The sequence below is a fragment of the Chelonia mydas genome, chromosome 5, assembly GCF_015237465.2.
Source record: "Chelonia mydas isolate rCheMyd1 chromosome 5, rCheMyd1.pri.v2, whole genome shotgun sequence".
Classification (NCBI taxonomy): Eukaryota; Metazoa; Chordata; order Testudines; family Cheloniidae; genus Chelonia; species Chelonia mydas.
Genome location: NC_051245.2, coordinates 110,078,837 through 110,100,795, shown reverse-complemented (window position 1 = coordinate 110,100,795; position 21,959 = coordinate 110,078,837). Strand labels below are relative to the sequence as shown.

At 41.6% G+C, this 21,959-nt stretch overlaps 1 protein-coding gene across 8 annotated transcripts in view; it reads left to right on the top strand.

The window, feature by feature from the left end:
* HACD4 (3-hydroxyacyl-CoA dehydratase 4) overlaps positions 1-21,959 on the top strand; it is a 29,062-nt gene extending 7,103 nt beyond the window's left edge. Inside the window, exons 2-9 of one of the 8 annotated variants that reach the window (XM_043546326.1) lie at positions 720-908; positions 3,017-3,078; positions 5,341-5,444; positions 6,220-6,347; positions 10,483-10,592; positions 14,941-15,047; positions 15,737-15,868; positions 17,263-21,959. In XM_043546326.1, coding sequence (XP_043402261.1) covers positions 5,348-5,444; positions 6,220-6,347; positions 10,483-10,592; positions 14,941-15,047; positions 15,737-15,868; positions 17,263-17,345 — 657 coding nt within the window. In that variant the 5' untranslated portion in view covers positions 720-908; positions 3,017-3,078; positions 5,341-5,347 and the 3' untranslated portion in view covers positions 17,346-21,959. Of the gene's footprint in view, positions 1-719; positions 909-3,016; positions 3,079-5,338; positions 5,445-6,219; positions 6,348-10,482; positions 10,593-14,940; positions 15,048-15,736 lie in introns of all 8 variants that reach the window. The other 7 variants (XM_043546325.1, XM_037902052.2, XM_027824165.3 and 4 more) reach the window with 7 other exon arrangements.

Below are 21,959 nucleotides of genomic sequence, written 5' to 3'. Positions count from 1 at the left end.
ATATCAAACAAGATAAAATACGGGTATCCTAACTTCTGCAATGCCTCTGGATGGCCTCTAAAGTGATAAGTAATATAGTCTAATGGGGGACACATTTACTCTATTAATCTACTCCATCCGTGACTGTGTAGCTTGCTTTGTCCTGTGTCTCATTATGTGTATTCTTGCTACTTTGATATATTTTGTCATGTCTAGTTATTTAATATATTAATCTTCTAAATTATTTAAAATGCAAACATCTGGATTAAATAAACACACACCCAGCAAATCTTGCATATACATGATCGCATCTGACCAAACATTTGCACGTTTCCACACTATAGGCATAAAAAGTGCAGTCTCCATTTCCAGTGAAGTAACAGAAACAGCATTATGTAGCATATTTATTTGCTTTGGAGTCACTTAGAGTCTGCTGAAAATTAAATACCATCACTTTCTTTTCTATTTATGGATACTTGTTTAACTGGCTTCTGTATCACCCTACACTCTTCTCCAGAATAATCTGCATTTAATTTTGCATGCTTACTCTCCACTGGCCTTTGAAAATACCTCTTCTGACTAACTGCAAAAACTAGTGGAACTGAGTCCAGAGGGACTATTTGTAATAAGGCAAAAAACAGGCCTGAGGTAGTGCCTGCAGAAGAATGATAAAATGAATGAGGATCCCTTGAATTAGTGGTTCCTTCCTTTTTACTAGGAAAGTGTCGTCTTCTTTGCAGTGCTGCTTTCAGTGACTCTGGGGGGAGAAAGGCGGAGGGGTAGCCTCCTAGAACACAGCTGTTGCAGCTGTGACCAGAGTGGGAGAGAGACAGATGCAGCAGCAGTGACCTATCTCCACACCAACTAGTAACTCTGAGCAAAGGCAAAACCAGCAATTCAAGCCGCTCAACTGCAGAGAAGAGGGGAAGGTAAAGGGGGGAGGGATATGCATGCAGGAGGAAACAACATACTTTTGTGCTGGTTTTCAGCTGTTTGTCCTCTTTCCCTGCCCCCCTCAGCTGTAAAGCTTGTGGGGGGTGGGGAGAGTTGAACTAGGAGCTCAGATCAGTAGGACAAAGGAAACAAGGGCAGCAGATGGGGTTTTTTACCAGATTTTTTTCTTTTCTTTTTTTTTAATCCTCACTCTTCGTTTTCCATGAGCTATTGCTTCGTCGGTGTCTATTTCATTAGGTAGCAAGTGTTCCCTTGGGGGTGGTGTGGAACTGTATGGCTACTAACGGGGTACTGTTCAGCTCTTTAAGCTGTTCTGGGAGATTCCTCCCTTGGAGCAGGAAGCGACCCTGGCCACAGTCTGTGCCAAAACCTACCCAGGTTGTCATGATCTCTATCCTTTGGATGTACTATTTAGTATCATAATGGAGAGAAGCCTTAAGAGCAGAGGTTCGCAAAACGTTACAGGGGGTTCGCCAGAAAAAATTCACTAATGGCGGCCAGAAGACCTGGGCATTGGAAGCAGCAGGTGGGACCCGGTTGCAGGGCAGACAGCCCGAGCCCCAGGGAGAGTGGGGCCGGGCAGTTGGGGCTGGCAGCCCAAGCCCTGCCCCCATGAGCCAGCCGCCCAAACTGCAATGCTCTGCGTGGGACTGGCAGCCCAAGCCCCAGGGAGAGCGGGGCGGGGCAGTTGGGGCTGGCAGCCTGAGCCCTGCCCCCATCAGCAGGGTAGCTGGCCCCCTGAACCCCAGTGCTCTGTGTGGGGCTGGCAGCCCGAGCCCCGGGAGAGCGGGGCGGGGCAGTTGGGGCTGGCAGCCTGAGCCTTGGTGGTCAGTGGGACCTGCAGCCTGATCTCAGTTGACCGGGGCGGTCAACAGGGTCCAGCAGCAGGAGCCCTGCAGAGTGCAGAGGAAATTTAAACTTAAATCCCCCAGAAATACTCATTTTTAGGAGGGGGTTCACGAGATTTCACAACTTAGTCAAAGGGGTTCGCAGGCTGTTAAAGTTTGGGAACCACTGCTCTAGAGGGTACAGTGGAGGTTTACAAGCCCACTGTCAAATGCACACACCCAGGTGCTAATGGTGACAGTCATCACAGAAACACAATACTATTAAATAAGAGTAGTAGTAATCCTCCTATTTCTGAAAAAATCTGACTTTCCAAACTAAAGCTGTCACCATCTTGGATTCTCGGCTGGACAACTAAAGCATAAGCAGGTATATGCTATCTGCCTGTATATTTTAGGAGGAAATAGGACACCCCCGTTTTGCGAGTTATGCATGCTGAGGGAAAACAGAGATCTGTTATCTAATGCAGTCTCACTTTCCCAGACCTGTGGGTGTGCAAGAAAAAGCAAACTTTTTCTTCTGAACAAGTTGGGATCCGCCACTGGGTCACAGCATCATAGAGGTTTCAATGTATTTATGCAAAGTAGTAATTATAGCATTATAAAAATTACAACTAAAGCACTGTCCATAATGAACTCAGTGGGCTGGGTTTGTTTGCAGTGATGCATATCACTCTGTCTCTCCATTCAGTTCTCAAAACAGGCAGGGTATTGAAATGCATAATATTCCTAAAGAACCTTTCATCTGAGGATCTTAAAAGCAGTTGATAATATTAAGGGATGTTTTCTTAGATCACCCCTGTGAAGTAGAGAAGTATGTCACCCCCATTATACACATGGTGAAAGAAAGGTACAGTGAGTGTGTGTGACAGAGGTAAGAATAGAACAGCGATCTCCAGACATCCCATCCTGTGCTTTATCCAGTAGGCCATGCTCCTAAGAATGCTGCAGGATCAGGCAATCCAATGTAAATGTGGATGGATTCCTGCTGTGAGCCCAAAAAAAGCAGGAAATCTAATTAAAGCCAAACACCTTTGACACTGACCCTTTAAGTGGAAACAATGACAGTGGAGTTTTGCATCAGGCCTGTGTAACAGGTTCCCTCTCAGAGCATTTATTTTTGCTCCTCAGACATAAAAGATGCTGCAACTCACATATAGGAAATATCATAGCAAAACAATTGGACTTTCTAATTTATTATTTTTCATTCCATTTAAATCATCTTTCTTCCTCGACAGATTTCCCCTCTTCCCTCAAAGGCTCTGCATGGTAGGAACCTTCCATGGGTGAAGAGGGCTGGGTAAGACTCCTTTTGGAGCTCCTCAAAGACACTTCTTGTTTAGTGCCAGAAGTCCATGTGGAATGAAGAAAAGTACTTCCAACAAACAGCCTAAATGTGCTACTTACACTATGTTCTTAGCCACTGCCAGCCTGGTGTAGGAAAGCCCCAGAGTTCAATGTGGTCCCTCATAAGACAGTGTGGAATGCCATCCTCCAGGTCAACCCTTCACTTAAATAATGTTAAGCTCTCTTATTTTTGGGTACTGCAGTTAGTGCCTAACATTACGTATTGATGCCAGTTACAACATAGTCCCTAACACACTTACACGGCTCATCAGGATGAGTTTTAAAACAAAACGACAGGTATATTGGCCAAACACTGGAGAACACTAGCGCATAGTTAGTATTTATAAACATTCTCTTGGTTACCATTTGTTCTCACATAAGTGGTCTAAGAGTTCACATGCTCCAGATATTTGGCTGATGAAACGTTCAGAGGAATACCCCAAAATTCTTGGAATAGTTTCAAACTATATTGAGGAAAATGCTACAAATTGTACATACGAGAGAGAGAATATATGAATTACAAAGGATATAAACACAGTGCAAAGCCCAGGTACTATCATTAAACTGTGGTGGTTTTTGACTAAGCAATGAAGGATCTTGCCAGAACCTCTTAATATCTAACAACTTGTTCATACTTTTCCTATTGTTATAATATATGGAACCAGTTACTGGTTATTAATGGTACTTGACAGCAATGTTCATGTTCGGTGTAACTTATTTTTCCGTTTTAGGAATTTTTCTTCTTAGTGCAGTAAGCTACACAACCCAGAGGATGTCAGCCACTATTAAATCCTGTAGGGTTTTAGTGATACCTATACATCCCTGTTGGCTTAATCTCTATTAAACTGTATAGGACTTTTCCATAAGGGGTTTGTACGAATGTATGTAATATGACAGTGGGGGCTAGAACACTGGAGCACCTCAGAGTACTGGAAAATAGAAATAATACAATCAATTTATCTATCTTCCTTCCTGGCTTGTGGGAGAAATAGCTTGATTGGCTGTTATGTGTGAGAGAGGAAGACAGACATTACAAAGGGAAAGTCATGTCAAAGAGATGAGTTTGCACTTAATTCTGATTTAGGCCATTCAGCGTCTGGGTCATCCTTAGACGTTGCAGGAGCAAATTCCACAGTCTAGGTCCAGCTCCTGTGAGAGTTCGGTCTCCCATGCTCACAAAAATCCCACTGTTGGTTGACATTTACATGCTTCCAGTAAAACACAACCGTTGTGGAAGGCCCTGGTGATTGGAGAAGAGATCTTCCAGGCAACCAGGGTTTATCCCTTGTATATCAGGAGGGAGCGCCTGAGTTGGACTCGATAGCTGGTGGGCAGATAGCAAGGAGAGCAAAACACTGGAGTGATATTCTCATGGTGGCCTGTTGGGCTGATTCGTTGTATATCAGTTGGAGCTTTATTCTGGCTGTAAGGGTTAATTCCTAGATATGAGTTGCAATAATCAAGCCTGGAGGACATGAATATGTTGATCACCATGCAAGATAATGGATGGTCCAGTAGGTAATGAACTAGTTTAGGATGGGGGAGACTTAGTTTAAGACCCTGCTCTACCTTGGACTTTGTGTGACCTTAGATAAATATCAAGGCTATGTCTACACTTGCACTTTTGTTGATAAAACTTTTGTTGGTCGGGGTGTGAAAAAACACAAGTTTAACTGACAAAAGTGCTGGCATGGACAGCGCTGTGTCGGTGGGAGACACTCTCCTGCCAACATACCCACCTCCACTCCCGGGGATGGTTTAATTATGCCAGTAGGAGAGCTTTCTCCCACTGGCATAGAGCAGCTACACGGGAGACTTTACAGCGGTGCAGCTGCAGTGTAGACCTAGCTGAATCTCTCTCTCAATTCCCCACATGTAAAATGGGAATAACAGAATTCCCCTACCTCACTAGGGTGCTGTGAGGATAAATACATGAAAAATTGTGAGGCACTCAGATACAGAAGTGATGGCAGCCTTAAAAGCACCTTGGAGTGATTTATGTATATCCACAAGGAAGGAGCATGATTTTCTGGCTATTGACATAGACACACTTCTTTAAAGTTTCAGCTCCATTTCCTGGCAGTGGTAGACGTATTCTGTGTGTGTGTGGGGGGGGGGGTATAATTTGCTTTGGGACACTGGCACAGATAGTAACATAATACAAAGTAATGTATTGTGGGTTTGCTTATTTACTTTACTCTTCCTGCCTTTACAGCTGTACAATGAACACTTATCTCTTCATCTATTATTTAATCCAATTCTGTGGACATTCCTGGATATTTACAAATATGACCATCAGGTTCTTGTCATTTGGGAAAGGTAAGGCTCTTATTCATTTTACATTGCTTTATCATTTTACTTTAAAATCCCTAAACTGGACATAACAAACTTTGAACAAATGTAGGACTCTCTTTGTGTTACTATGTCAAGTTATAATTTGTTAGATTGATAAAATACTGCATCTTTCAATGCAGATGACCATTGGATTGGTTGAACAAAACAATACTAATACATCTGCACTATTTTTATAGTTCTTGCTGCTATGCTGTCTCTTCTGCTAAGGACAATTAATATTCCACAGTATTTGATCTGACCTGCCTTAATATTTTGGAAGATAAGAGCTATATTTGGCCCTATGTTGACTGAAGTTCAGAGATAGAAAATAACTGACTTCAGAGTTAAAAAGAAATGACAAATATTGAGAATACAAAGGACAATGGTTTACACAAACTATAAAGTCCGGGTAGCAGATATTTTATTAAACATCAAACCTTCCTCTGTTGCAGAGGAATGTTTTTGAAACCAAATATCCAGGTCCTGCACAGATTTATTCAGTGGTCATTATAGCCACTTCACTTTAATAAAAAAAAAAAAAAAAAAAGTATGTCAGATGTAGACTATCCCATGCCCTTCTTAGCTTCCCCACTATGTATACTACTTCCCAACATTCTTTCTATGCTTCTGTTTCAAAAGGTCAGTGGCATGAGAAGTTTACTTTTTGACACCTCAGTGGACGTATCCGAGGCTTGGCATAGAAAGGATTCAGAGATTTAAATAATAGCACTGTGTTTTTTCTTCTTCCCTGCGGTTGTAGATTCTTTGGCCGATACCTTCTATTCTATAGGACTTGTAATGTGCCTTTGCCAGTCGTTGTCCATATTAGAGCTCCTGCACATTCTAGTTGGCATTGAAAAAAACCGTCTTCTCCCAAGGTTTTTACAGGTAAGTCAATTTATGCTGCACCAAAGAATCCCTGTCTCTTTCTGATTTGACATACAGATTTAACTTGAGCTGCAGTTGGTGACTAGGAGATACTTACAGGACAGAATGCCCCAGCATAATTCCTAATGTAACTTCCAGCAGCTCTAACTCACTTCCTTGCCCCTTCCCTATAGTTAAGTGTATGCTCATCAGCAGACCAGCATGTTGGGTATCAGAATCCCCAAATGTATAATGGAAAAAAGAAAAACACACACAACGTAACTTACTGGGTGACCAGTAGAGGAGAATGAAGGGAAGACTCCCTCCATGGACAATTGAGTGCTTTCTGGAGCAGTGTTTATAGTAGGTAGGAGACTGGCTAATTCTGAGGGGTTGAATTCTCCCCACTTCCATCCTGGAAGATAAGTATATCTCCTTGACTTCAATGACAGACCCTTGTATTCAAGGTATTAAAAAGCTTGGAGACCTGCCACTATCTAAGGCTCTGAGGGACCACTAGGAGGTACTGTGTCAGGAGAAAAGAAAGGAGCTGGGCCATTGGGAGGTAGTCAGGGCACAAACCTCACCTTTAGTGAATTCCAACTGGCTCTGCTTTCCCCCTGCTGTGCTCAGCCTGCCTAGCTGCCAGTTCCTAACCAGTTCCCTAAGGCAGGAATGAGCAATGGGGAGGCACCACATACATAACCACGTGTGAGGAGGAACAGCAACTGGATTGCAAAGTGGTGGCTGAGAAACCCTTCCCAGCAGTTCAACAGGCTCAAGCTGCCTGAAGGAGGCACCGTTTGTTGGTGCTCATTGAGGGGAGGATCTCTTTTAGAGAGGGGTGGGCAGGGAGAGAGGAAGGGCTATGGCGGGGCTGGGTAGGAGGAAAGAGCAGTTCCTTTTTTTGACTAAAGGTCAAAAAGTTAGCACAATCACATGTCCAGACATATAATCAACTTACAAAAGGCTCCAGGGGTTGTGACATTTTATAGGTATTTAAGTGCATACCTTTTGTTGTGGGAGCAAAGAAAGAGGAGAAACACGAACTATGTGCTCTGGCAGAGAACGAGAGAATTTTGTGTTATGTTCTCCTGGGAACTCTCTTGTTTTCTGCTTTGGAGTTAACTTAAACTTGAGCTTTTGGTCTTCCTCTCTAGGAACTGAAAAGCCAAGAACTCCACACCTCCTATTCCTTAACAGGTGAATATTGATGAAACTGGTGCTACTGTCTGTGGTGCAAAGACAAACACATTTAGTTGTGTTTTTAGTATTTTGGGTAACCCCCTCTTTTCAAATGATGCCCAGAATAGATGATGTATCTCTTGAAATCTGCATTTAAAAAAAGGATTGACTAATACAGATTTTTGTCCTGAGTGCTGATTCTCAGGCATGGTGTCAAATGTAGAAAGTCATCAAAATGCAGCTAACTTTTAAATTGAAAATACAAATTCTTACAAGTCCACACACTCCTATGCGCACACACACAAAAGTGTGCTGTCCAATGTATCCTGAGGCAAATGCACACACGCCTCATCTCTTAGAGAACAGCTATCTGCTAAGGCTAAGACTATTTATTGCACAGAGGTCAGTCTTGGCTGAGCTCACACGTTCTCTAGTACTGACATAGACTTTATTATGAATGGAATTTACTATGGAAGCTCAGAGCAGGAAAGCCAGCCTGAAGACACGATTCCATGACCATAAAATTGCTGTGGATAAACCAGGTTAGATGGTAGTCATGGAAGAAATAACTGACAACTGGAGAGCTGCCACAGCCTCTGTAGACAATGGGCCAAAGGCTGCCTTTCACAGCACTCCCCCCTCCCCATCCTGTCAGGGAGAAGACTCTAATTACAGTAAAACTACTGTTTCCACTGTGCAAATTAGGCAAGCCATGGAGAGACCATGCAAGAAAACTCTGCACCCACTGCATACTGTGAATCACTGCAGTGCTCATCAGGGCAGCATGGAGAGGACTGCAGGTGGGGTCTCGGAACTGGGTAGGAATGGGTCAGGAAAGGATATGAGCAAGTATTATTTGTATTATAGTTGGACTTAGGTTATGTCTTCACTGCAGAGTTAGTCCAGGCTCCTTCCTCCTGTCCACACAAAAAAACCCCAGCTCACTTGATGTTAGTTTCAACCCAGGCAAGCTGGCATGGTTGGGGGTATGGGTTAGAACCTGGGTGCTGCTTTCACTCAAGCTGGTAATCTGCCCACTTTGCAGTGAAGATACAGGTTAAATAACTCAAGTGTTGATACAGTTCTCCAATGCCTTCCCACAATTGCCCCCATGTGCCCGGAAGGACAGACAAATTACTCCACAATTCACTCTGAAAGAATCAGAGTGGATCACAAAGAACCATGGGATATGTTGCCAGAAGTCCAAGCACCACTCATGGATGGGCGCAGCACTACTGAGGATGCAGTTAACTAGAGTTTGGCTGTTCACACCTGAATTAGGCTAAGCCTGGGTACTGATTACCCAGGCGGACTCTGCAACTAAGGACATACACTTAAAGGCCTCCTCCAGGGCAGTGTTCATGTATGCACACATGGTCCCTGTGCCAAAGAGCTTACCATATAAGGTGAAAGACAAGTGGATATAACAGATGGATGGGGGAGCACAAGGTAACCGTTAATGTTTATGGTAAGTGTAACAAGCAGCGATCACAGCACATTGGTTGCCTGGCCACGGTGCATTGTTCTCTAGACAGCACAGCCGAGGTGAATTTTAAGGAGAGATTTGAATGTTTACAAAGAGGGATTGTGCAATCTATTTTGTCCTGATTGAATCTGATTTCTTGCTGTCTTGCTTACTCTTAAAATGGTCAAATTGTACTGTGGAAATTTGAGCTTGCGTACAGGACTGAATGGATGCTGGGATGGAGTAACAGAGAGAGAGAGGAAATTCCACTTTGATCTTCATGTACTGAATGAGGACGAATGAAAAACAAAACCATACTGTTTACATTTTGTGAAATGACTGCACATGCTTCCTTCTCCCTTTTTAAGGACATGAAAAGACATGGTTTCTAGTGGAATTTTTTTAAGAGTATCGGGGCAAATACTTTACCATAGTCAATTAGGGATTGTAAGAGCGAGAACACAAAGCCACATGCAAACTGTCACTTACACAAAAAGCAGAATTTTTTTTCTTTAAATAAACAAAAAAAAACCCCTACTTTCTTCCCAATTTACTAAGGTACTAACTCTGTCAGCTGCTCTGTGTTGACAGAGATCCCTGAGAGCCTGTGAGGAACCCCATTGACTTAAGCAGGGTTGTTGCTGGCAGTTTTTTAGTTTAATTTCTGAAGGCTGCTCTGTTAGTCCCTTTCATCTTTGCTCCCTGGCTGAGACTGGAGTCTGATTCACTCCCCTCTAAGAGTTTACTTTGTGTTAACATCTGAAGGGGAAGATATGGCCAGAGAGCAAAGCTTAAAATCTGTGGCATACGCTAAAGATTTTCAAGAGGAGGAACTGGATCCAGCAGGGAGGGTTGTGTTCTGTTTCTAGATAACTAGGGGCTGGCAACAGGAAATCCGTTCTCGCATCAGTTTGATGAAGAATAAGACGATGCGTGGACATTCTGCTGTATCTGACAGATGTGGAAGAGCTTTGTTGTTTGTTAAAATTATAGTCTGTGCCCAGAGTTCCACACAGGAACTGGTAAATAAGATATAGAAAAAGTGTTGTACAGACATTCTATTCTAGTTATGCAGTGTTCCTTTCATGACTTCATAAGTGGGTGGGTAGATTGCCCATTAAATAATTTAAATCTATAAGAGTTAACAGAACAGATTGTGTGGGTCAGTTGCTCAGCTGGTATGACGTCAGTGTAGCTATCCTGGTTTACACCAGCTGAGAATTTGTCCCTGTATTTTAAACACTTTCAATGCAAGTATAATCCAGAGTGGATTAACGTCAGGCTTTTGGGAGGATTACACAGGCCTTCAGGATTTTTGTTACTGCTAAAGGCATGAATGCAGCCTGGGGACCTAAGCTGAAGGAAAGAACAGGGATGCCAGACTTAGTTTAATACACACTAGAGTGTCATGACATCCTTGTTGCTGAAGTGATCCAGAAGTCAGAGATACACAAACCATGCATACGAGTAGAAGGTCACTATTACTGTAATTTTTTTTCTTGTCAGATAACTGAGAGAATCATCATTTTATTTGTTATCACCAGTCAAGAAGAAGTTCAAGGGAAATATATTGTGTGCGTTTTATTTTTCCTTTGGAATTTACTGGATGTGGTCAGGTAAGAAATCAGTCACTTCATAAAAGTAAAGCAAGCGCTTCTGTCACATGGAGCTATCCAAACCCAGTGCATGCCATCTGATTTTTTCATTGTTTTGACCTCGGCAGAAACACATTTTTACGTTTTACACAAATGTTCGTATTTGATAAGGCACCCTGGGGTTTCTAGAATAACTGGTGTATCAGTTAGGCAAACTGAAAACCTATTACCATATTACAAGAGTCAGCCCCTGCATTCAAGTTTTCTATTTCAAAAGATTTGACCTTTCTGACACCAGTTGAGAACAGCAGCCCAGCCTTTAAGGAAGGCCGTTCCCGAACGCTGTCTCCAGTACCTTTGCTTTGAGGTATAAAAGCAGCATCTCCTTTTTACAGCTCTTGTAGGCCACGTCTACGCTACACACTAGGGGGTGATTCCCTTGCTCACGTACACGTTCTCGCAGCCGCTGTCCCTGGGCTAGCGTGAGTGGAAACGGCAGCAGCGCGACTGTAGTAGCAGGAGAGGTATGGCTGAGCCCGCACCCACCAGTTTCAGGCAGGTTTATACTGTGCATGGGTCAGCCATGCCTCTGTTGCTGCTGCCCATGCCCTTGGATACACGGCTATTTTTACTCATGCCAGCTCAATGAGAGCTACTGCAAATACGTGTAAGTGAGCAGGGGGAAGACAGCCTTAGACACAAGACTTGTAGTACAGTAACTCACAACTGCAGGCCATTCAAGATTTTGATCGTTATATATCAAGTGGACAATGCATTTCAGACTGCAAAGAGACCTAGTTCTTGCCCCTGTGACCTGAAAGTTTAGGCTAGATAGGGCATATAAATGACACAGGGAGAAATCGCAGTAGGCAAAGAGCATAGGAATAGAAAAAAGATTTACACAGCATGAAGTTACAGGTGACTTTCAATGGAATGTGTGTTAAGTCACTTACAATCCCACCCTATTAGTTTTTGCATTGGACATAAAACTCACCCTGTGCAGGAACAATGTGCCTCTGTGGATTTCTGTTTCTTTACTTACATCAAGGAAGACATGTAGGCTTAAGTGGCACTTAAGCAGTGCATAGCCCTTGCACCAGTCCTCTGCAAAGGGATGATTTTCACCTTGGATGTGTTTTGTTCCATTATTTAAAATTCATTCATTTGTACTGAGATGACCTTGATGTCAGGGTTAGCACTGGAGAGGTAGCTGAAAGATGTATGGTATGAAGAGAGCTGGAGAAGGAAGATGAATGGCAGATGGGATCAAGATGTTTGTTCGGGTTCTAGGTGAATTTGTTTTAATTATTCATATCCCATTTTTTTTTAATTTTTAAAGATTCAAAGGTAAAATAAAACCCAATGAAAATGCACTCTTCAGCTAATGTGAAAAAGAAAACATCAGAAACAAAAAGCTCCAGCATAGAATTGTCAATATGTAATTATTAACTATAATCCTTAAAGACCAACTGTTACAGTCAAAATAACAGCAACCATCGAGTATGCAAATGGATGAGACCTCCTACATAATATTGTCTCCAACATAAATGTACGGTTCAAATAATAAAGTAAAATGTTAGTATTGATTTAGAAATATTTTGAATCTAGTTTACTTTATAGTTCCTCCTTATCTATGGAGAACATATCTGTCTAGATCCCTTTCCTTCATTTGTTTACCATGGGGGTATGTGTGTAGATATAGACTTAATCAGATCTGCATCACAATCAGCCATCAGTAATGGATACATTAGCCCTGTCTGCTTGATTGTGTTAGACTCATTAAGTGTTCTATTATGCCTTTGAGGCACAACTTCGTTGGGGGGTGATGTGGCAGAATCCTGGGAGTACAGCAGTCTCTCTCCTCTGCACCTAACCAGCTGTTAGGTTGGTATGTAAAGGCCCAACATCCTCACTAATCTTTTGGGGTGTATAGATGGAGAAGTCCCTGAGTTACAATGGAATGCAATTGTACACAGCTGATGTACAGGGGCATAAGGGGAGGGGGCTTATTGCACATCCTCCTTTGCCTATTGCAGAGCAACTGGACACATTTTAGCCCAGAATAAAAAAAAATTGCTTATATTGCAAAGTAACAAACATTAGGAGGTACTATAACTTTTATGCCTGAGGAACAGAAGACTTGAGCAATCCCAGTGTAACACTGGAACAATAGTAACTACTTGAGTTTACTAGAAATGATGTCTGTCTTATGCACTAAAGATCAAGGTCTAGGACTGTTTGAGTATATATTTTAGTCTCTAAGGTGCCACAAGTACTCCTTTTTCTTTTTGAGTATATAGTGTAAATTAATAGTAAACTTTGCTTGAGAAATGATTTAAGTATTGTTTAGGAGAAGTACCTGCTCCTTAAGAGAATTTCCTTCAACTATATTTTAAAACATACCAACAGAAAATTCACTGGAGACAAACCCCAGAAAAACAGCAGCTCTCAAAGGTTATATTTATTTTCAATGTTTCCCAGCCTCTAGGGAATACTTACATTGTCTTTATTTACTGATTATGGTTGAGCATCTGAGAAAGCATTATTTGAAATTACAGAATTCGGTTCCACATTTTGGGGCAGATTTTCTAGTGAGGTATAGTAGCTTTGTGCCACAGCACTGGTAGATCCAGTGGGCATGGTGTGGGGAAGATCACACTAGCAAAAGGGGATGCTTTGGTGATAGAGCCAGAAGGAGGCTCTTCTTTCATACCTTAAAAACCAGTTCTAGATACATTCTTAAAAGAGATGAAGTTTTCTGAGCGTTAGAGCTAATGACACAGGGAGGGTGAATTCTGCCTACCCCTACACATCTGATCTTTCTTGCTTATTACCAAGTGCACAATCTGCGTTTTCTATTGTATTGCAGGTTTGCTTTAAAAAAAATCTGGTGAAAAATAAAGGGAGAGAGGAGAAGGAACAGCACAGGTTTCCCCAACCTATTTACCTTTCCATCAGGTGTACCACCCAGGATTTCACAGAAAGTTAATACTGGGGCCACCAGGAAGTTTGCTGAGGGCTGTGTTATCCGCCAGAAACAGTCCCAGCTAATGGTGGTTTAAACACTTTTTTAAAAGCGATCTACAGTAAGCATAGGCCTTTCAACTGACCAAAAATGTGATCAAACCAATCTCAAATCTTCAGAAAGTTACTGGGTCACTCCGTTCAAACAAGCTGGTAAGAATTAGACCACCTTGAGAGTCTAACAGCCAGGAGTTCTGGATTCCCATTATGCATGATGACTGTTCAATTTCAGAGGAGATTGCTAATTGCCATATAGCCCTAGGAAAGAAGTCTCCATTATGAAGCAGCAGGCATTCCACTTAGCTGACAATCTACCAGTATTCTGGAATTCTTGTGCTAGTACACAAACAATTTTCCATTTTACTCTTCTGAGATGGCCAAATCCTACTCCCAGACCCTACAGGGAGAGACAGTGAGACATACTGAAGGGGGGAAGCAGACTGAGCAACAAAATGTTCTTAGAGTTCTTCCTCTAAGAAGCATTAGCCTGCATTTCTTGACACAAGGGGCCCTGTGGGCTTTTTTTAACCTCCTACTAAAATCATCTGAGGATTCAAGAGTGTACATAATTGGGATAGGGAGACTTATTGATGGGCCCTTTCTGAGAGGGCTGCTAGGTCCTTGGTATTCTCCTGAGTCCCTATATCTACCTCAAAACTTTTTAGAACACCCATGTTGTGTAGTTACTAACTCTGACCCTCAGTTTTTTGCACAGTGAAGATAAGGGAAATATTCCAGTGTGCATTTCTGGGCCCCAAGATGGGGGGCTGCCCTCTTACTGAACAGTAGTGCCATCTGTAACCATGGCAGTAATCCAACTTCTAGCCTGCTTCAATAATTTAGCAATAATAGTATATGATCTAAAAACAACTATAATGGACTATATTTTAGTGTCCGTTACATGTATGAGCCTCCCACTGAAGTTACATGCATACCTGAAGCCCATTTTCTGACAAACCAATATGAAAGCACATTGGAAACTGGTTTGCATGAGAGCCTTCACGACCAGAAGCATAATATAGAATGCACCATATTATTATTGTTTTTATCTCCCCACCCTATGCCAGTGTCACAAATAAAAACTTTTCAGCAAGTTAGCTGTCTCTGCATGCCGATGAGAGTTTGACACGAAATAAAATGGATGCAATTTTTCTTTAACAAATGTCCAGCATTCCACCTGAGTGGCTAAAACGATTAGAGTACAGGAATCTGGAATCCATCAATTTCTCTATATAGGTGACTGTTTTAAAGAGTAAGATGTTTATTCATTCCTATTTTATCAGAATTTGAAAAATAAACACAAATTCTCTCCCCCTCCCCCCCGCCTTTTTTTTTTAAATTCCAGATACACTTACTGCATGTTATCAGAGACAGGAACATACTATGAAGCTTTGACATGGCTGAACTACACACTATGGATTCCAGTATATCCCCTGTCAATTCTGGCTAAAGGTAAAAGGGAGGGAGTAGACAGGAGGCAAATTACTTTTTTCTGAATCTCACTCAGTATAGTTTGATCATTTTGATGATCAGTGTTTTTGAGAAATAAGACACATTTAACCCCTTTACTCTTATCTACACACTTTTTCATCCTTCTTTTCCCTTTCTCTGTTTCTTTCTCTTTGTTTCTTGGTTTCTACAGGACAGTTCCTTTCTCCTGGAAAATTAACAATTTGTTAGTGCAACGAAAGCCACAGAACATCAACCTAGGATGCCGACACTTTTCTGCAGTCCTTCGTGTAGCTTAACTCTAGGCACCCAGTGCAAAGCGCAAAGCTGGCAAATGCACTGGTGCAGCTGACCCTACTTGAAACCAACTTATGCATGGTACCACTGTGGCTGATAGCAGTTTACTGTATCTAGACTAGGTGTGCACACTATACCTGTAGCTGAAAACCCCAGCAGCGAGGAGGACTAAGTAAATATTTGCTAATCCTAGTTATCAAAATGATTACAACTTCAGTCCCAAGAAAATGAATTAAAAGTAAAGCCATGCATGCATGCCAAGTATAGTGTTTCATACATTTCACAAGATAAGGCAGTAGACCAAGACCCATTTTCATGCCTTAAATGTAGTTTTCTTAGAGATGGCCTTTCACTATAACTCCAGATTTAAAAAACATCAAAACATTATTTTGCAGCATTTGCCATCTATGAATCACTGCCTTATTTTGAATCCTTCGGCACATACTCCACCAAGCTGCCATTTCCAGTTGCCTTATCGATCTGCTTCCCGTACATACTAAAAATGTACCTGGCAATGCTGTTTGTAGGTAAGATTTTCATCTCTTGTGAGCAGGATCTTAATGCCACTGTGCTGGAATTCACAAACCTGAGGTGGCAAAAATCGAATCAATGAAAATTCTTTGTAAGCTGTGCCTTCTCCTAGTCAGTTCCCGCATTGACAGCTGTGTGTTAAGGGGGAGTTTAGTTCATGTTGCTCAGGAGTTAACTGGTTTGAATTCCAGCATCCCATTTGGAAGTGAATTATCTGTTTCTAGAGAGAGGGAGTGTGGGGAAAAGAACTATTAAGAAAAAAGTGGATGGAAAATGAATATAGTGTGTTTGAGCCACCTTCATCATTATAGATGTTAATTCAGCATGAAGTCCTGAGTCAAGCTTTGATTCTGCTGCCATTTGTAGTCAATGGAAACCTTTCCACTTATTTCCAGTGGGCATTAGATCAGGCCCGCAGTGTGTGTTCTTTTAAACTAGGTCTGACATCCTGTACTAAAACTCAAGGCTGGAGGAGGTTTGGAGCTAAATCCAAACTTCATTGCTTGTTCCCTCACTTACGGTTACTGTGGGTTGCAGCAAAACCCTGGATCCAAACAGGCCTGCGCTTTGGAGAAGTTTGCGTCTACATCTAACTTTCTGGCTGACCCCATCTGAACCCCCTCACATTTGGGTAAAGGGTGCTAATTTTTGTAGCATGGGCCCATCTGTTTTTAAAAAACTCACTGATCCTTTTAGATGAAGTACAGCGTTGGCTGGTTTATAAGGGATTCTTTTTCAATCCTCGACCAGTAAAATGAGGACACTAGTCATGATGGTGGCTTGGGGTGGACCTGCTAATCTGAAAAAATATCTGTGTACATATGCATCAATGTAATGGCAATAACTGCAGTATTATAATTACCCTATATATAGTAGGTGTGCTTTAAGGGTTCCAGGAAAATGTTTCAGGACCTGCATTGGCTAGATTTATTTACTGAGGTCTCATAATTTAGTGTGTGCATAGTCGTCTAGCCAAGCGAAGGCATCTTCAGTGGCATTATGCAGTTCTAGGCCACTGCTGAAGCTAATCAGCGGGCATTCATCAACAATGTGCGTCGTGTGTGTTGCGCCACAGCGGCACAAAGGGCTGTCACGAAGGCCCCAGCAATACTGGTTGGCTGCACAGAGACCTTGCCTGGATCTGGCATTATATCTCATATATTGACAGATACCTAAAAATATAGTGTGGTTAGCTACAAGAATATAGAATCTGTCTGAAAAGCCTTACTCCTGTGGGTTTATTGAGACCACCCACAGGACCATTTGGGTCGACTGGACTCATCCCATTAGGGTTTTCAGGTGCAGGTCTAGGTCCACCTGTTCTTTCTAGGTGAATGCTGGCCCTTTTGGAATCTGCTTCCCTGCACTTACATTTTATGTTTCAATTTAGGTATGTACTTCATCACCAGGTACCTCTGCTCAGAAAGGAAAGCTCACCTAGGAGCCAGCTACATGAAAGAGAAAAGGAGCTAAGTTGATATCTTGTCTCCTAATGAGGAAAATTCTCTAGAACTATCTATGATAGCACATTGTGTGGAAATTTAGACTGAGATTTTCAGAAGTGATTAGTGATCTTATGTGCCCAACTTGGAGCGCCTGAGAGGTTCCCAATTTATGAGGGCAGGTGTTCCACACTTTCTGAAAATGAGGCCTTTTAAGGCATCTCACATTGGGCGCTCAAACATAAGCACCTCAAATCTCCCGTCACTTTTTAAAGTCTTGGCCTCAGAAGTTACTCTATCTTTTTTGAACATAAAATGACAGGTTACAAACTGTGGCAAAAAATGTCAAATCATATCAGCATTTCCTATATTTTAATAATGGTTTCCTATTGCAGCAGTAGCATGTATTCTGCATTTTATATTGAAGTAAAATGTCAATGGTATTTTGTTAGTCTAACAGGTGAGATGATAATACAATGTAAATCAGATGTATGAATATCAAATTTGCTGGAACTGCAACAGATTATGAAGCAGAAGCTGGTGGTTCTGCGTTTTGCCACATTCACACAAATACCAACAGGTAAAACTGTTCACAGAAAACCCATCCTCCTCCACTTGCCCCCACATTCTTAAAGTAAATGTAAGTGACAAATGCAGTTACAGTATCTATTCAATACAAGTCCTAGAGGGCATTTAACGTACAGAAGTTACGATTCTAATATATTTCCAGTAGACACTATTGAAGAATCCGTTTTTCTTACGGTGACATCCAGATTATTTTGGAATTGAAGAAACAAGACAGACAGACACACTCACTCTTACTTTAACTCAAAGTGTGATATAGTCAGTCCAAGAAATACTCTGCCTTTAAAAATAAGACAATGGATTATATAAACTGTGGGCCAAATCCAAATTGTTTCACACATGAGAATTGTCCCATTGATGTCAGTGAGGTTATTTGTGCAGCAAAAGTAATTAGGATTTGGTCCCATGAGGCGGGGAACTACTTATATGAGAAGCAGCAAGAAAATAGGATAGGTTTTCCTGGGGGATAAATTACTTTTCTGACTGTACAAGTTACTTGGAAATAACCATAGGCTGACTTGTTCCGCATTGGTACTATTTCCCACCACCCTTTGGGCTTGAAAAAATGAAGTGAATTAAAGAGTGAAATGAAAACATTTCTGGTCATGAAAATTCTCTTTCCTATTTAAGCCTCTGAAAAAGTGAAACTTAAGTAGGCTTTTGTCTTAAGACAACATTTGAATAACCAATGAGTGAAGAGCATTTCAAATTGATGATTTAGTGACTCTAGGACAAGTCCAGAGCCACAGTCAGGCAGCTCAGCTGTATCGGAACTGCCCCTACCTGTGTTACCACGGCTACGCTGCTATTTATGCTTGAACTAGCTTGAGTACGTGTGCACGATCAAAGGAATCACATTCCTAGCTCATACTGTAGACATAGCCTTAGACAAGTATATTTGTATGTTACCTGGGAACAGTACTCTAGACTGGGTACCATTAAACACTTTGCTTTTGCATCTAGGTATTATTGTGTATGTGGCTAACATACAGCACTTTTGGTCAGTAGATCTCAAAGCGCTTTAGAAAAGAGGTAAATATAGTGTTGCCTGCATTCAGGAAATAGAGTGAATATTGTTGTAATGTTGTTTAGTTACAAAAGCAAACGTGATGTTTTTAACAATGATCATGTTATCTGTTGAAGGATGGATTTATGGGATCTGAACAGGGGAGAATTCTCTCAGTGAGAAAGACAGAGGACCCTCTTAAGAATCCTGGGTAGCAGCTGTGCCTGGTGTGGGAAGGGAGTATCGGAGGCAGGGCTGTAGCATGTTACCCAGCAGAGAGTCCAGACAGCATAGTTAGCTGGGGACATGCTGCTGTAATGTTGACAGCCCACCTGAGGCCACTTTAGCCTCTGGAGCAGTCCAGTTTCACAAGGGCTGAAAAGGTGGGTCAAAATGAACTTAGCACACCCCTGCCAAACCATTCTGCAGGCTGGGAGCTCTGTGCTGTATCTCTTAGAAACACAGCCTAGAATCTCACCTTATAAAGCATATGCTGAAAGAGTAAAATGATGGCTGATCCCTAACATTTGTTGAAAAATGCTGATATTTTCCATTCTGTTTACACGGTATAGTCTGGTCAAAATTTTCAAACTCAGCTTCCTAAAGTAAGACGCTTTAAGTCTATGTTTCAGCACCCTAACAACTGGCTTATTTTTCAGCTGAACTTTGCTCCACCAAATGAAGAGAGGGAGTTGTAGGTATTGACTGCTTTTGAGAATCAAGCCATTCTTATATAGGGGCCTAAATCTGAACTTAAGCCAACTTTAGGCATTCAAAAATGAAATTGTTTGCTGAAGTTTGTTGGTGTAAAAAGTTACTGATCCACAGACCTATTGTAGTTGCTGGTGTTGGCAATTAGCTTTACCGTTTAATTCACTGTTTTTATATTGAACCATACTTATGTGTAAAATCCACCCACTAATATTGTATTTCAGTTTGATACATTCATATTTACTTAATGAACATTATTTTTAATCTGCAATTATTTTCCTTTTAATTTTGAATTATAGCAAACCTATTTTAAAAAAATCTTTGGTTGAAAAGTTATGGAAGTTACTACCAAACCTCATTTATCCGCACATGGGCACCTGGAGCATGTAAACGGCTTTCATTTTTACAATGTGTATATCAGTCAACACTGATTCTGCACTAGCAGGGTGAAGATGTCGTGGGCCAGGTGTTCAAACTCAGATACTACATTTGCAGCTGCAAAAAAATGTGTTTAGTTAATCTCAAACTACTCAAAGAATTAACAGGCTGATTTGATGAATCATGCACTCATGATCTAGATCAGTGGTGCTCAAGCTGTGGCCTGCTTGTAGCCCAGTCAGCACACAACTGTGCCCCATGTGACATCCTCAGAGCCATATAGGGTGTGTGTGTGTGTATATATATATACACACACATATAGTGTGTGGATGCAGCCTACATAACACAGAGCGCTATATACGCAGCCCACATAAACGGGATGAGAACCACTGGTCTAGATGGTTCTTAAGAATCACTACTGGCATGTTAATGATAATACAAAGGCTACATCTACACTGTGACCTAGGGGTGTGATTTCCAGCTCACGTACATGTACTTGCACTAGCTCTCATCAATAAGAATGAGAACGGCAGCATGGCTTAGCCACTTGAAACGCACAGGTACATGTACACAGTGTAGTGGAGCTATGCCACCATTGCTTATGCTGCCATGGCTACACTACTATTTATACTCGCACTAGCTCGATGAGACCTAATGTGAGTATGTGTACTTGACCTGCGAATCACACCCCTAGGTCACAGTATAGACACAGCCAAAATGAAAACACGTGTCTTGAGAATGCATATGTCTACTGCAATATAAAGCATACACAAGTACCGTACCAGATTCTCACTGTTTAAAGGGTCTTAGTTAAAAGAGGCAAATAGCAGGCATAGAAAATTTACTCATTCACTTCAGCTGTTAAGAATACTAAACTGGGAATAGTAATAAGAGAATAAATATACTAGTGTGGCATATTATGAAGATGAATACTTAACTGAGAAAACCACCATATATAGGATAGCTAAATTATACACTGCTCAGACTAAGGTCACTGCAGTAGACACTAGGGACCAGTATGGGATTACTCAGTCAATTACTGGTGACGTTTACCCCAGTGCAGAGGGGGCTTCTTCAAGAACCTAAGCACCAATTAAGCTGCTCTTTAAGCTCCATCTTGTGTGGACCCTTGCATTGGGGTATATTTTTCCCTATTTAAGTTGGAGACATAGGCAGCTAAATTGGGAGGCACATGGTTTAAAGGTAAGAAGAGGGACCAAGCCAAAATAAGATTCAGAAAGGGGACTTATAAATGGGAGGGCACAGAGCCAGGAGGGTAACATTAGAAAAAAGGAAGAGGGAAATAAGATTTCAATAGCAGGAGAAATGAAGGCACTTAGAGGGAGGTGAGAAAATGGACTCCCCAATAAGAGTAGCTCCATATTTTTGCTGGGAAGAAAGGAGAAGTCCTATGTCCTCTCAGAGACACTAAGATGCTAAGGAGAGAACAGACCTGCCATCTTCCTTTTAAAATGGCAAAGGTAGAAAAGACCTATTGTCCTCCCCCCCTGCTGAAAGTTGAAGCTATCTCTGTAGGCAGGGAAAGGGTGTTGTTGGAATGGGAGATTTGAGGAGATGGAACATTCTGGAATGTAAGGGAGATGGGGTCGTCTTAGGTTTTGAAAAGTATCCAAGCTTCTGGAAAATTATCAAGATCCCAATTTTCTGAGGCCCTGAATTGGAATATTCATGTTTAAATGAACCTGACATTCATCAAAATGTATCTAGCAACGCCCAGATCCCACACTTACCTGGATAAGTGTCCCTGGTAAAATTGTTACAAGGTTAGCAACTATGCTACTATCACAAAAATAGCGTTGTTCATGATATAACAACAATGGATGATGAATGCTATAATATGGCAGTATCATAATGTTAACAGAAATTTTGTCAGTTGAAATTAAAGCTAATTTAAAAGCCAGAATAAAGAAATATGTCTTCTAATAAATACACTATGTCAAACAA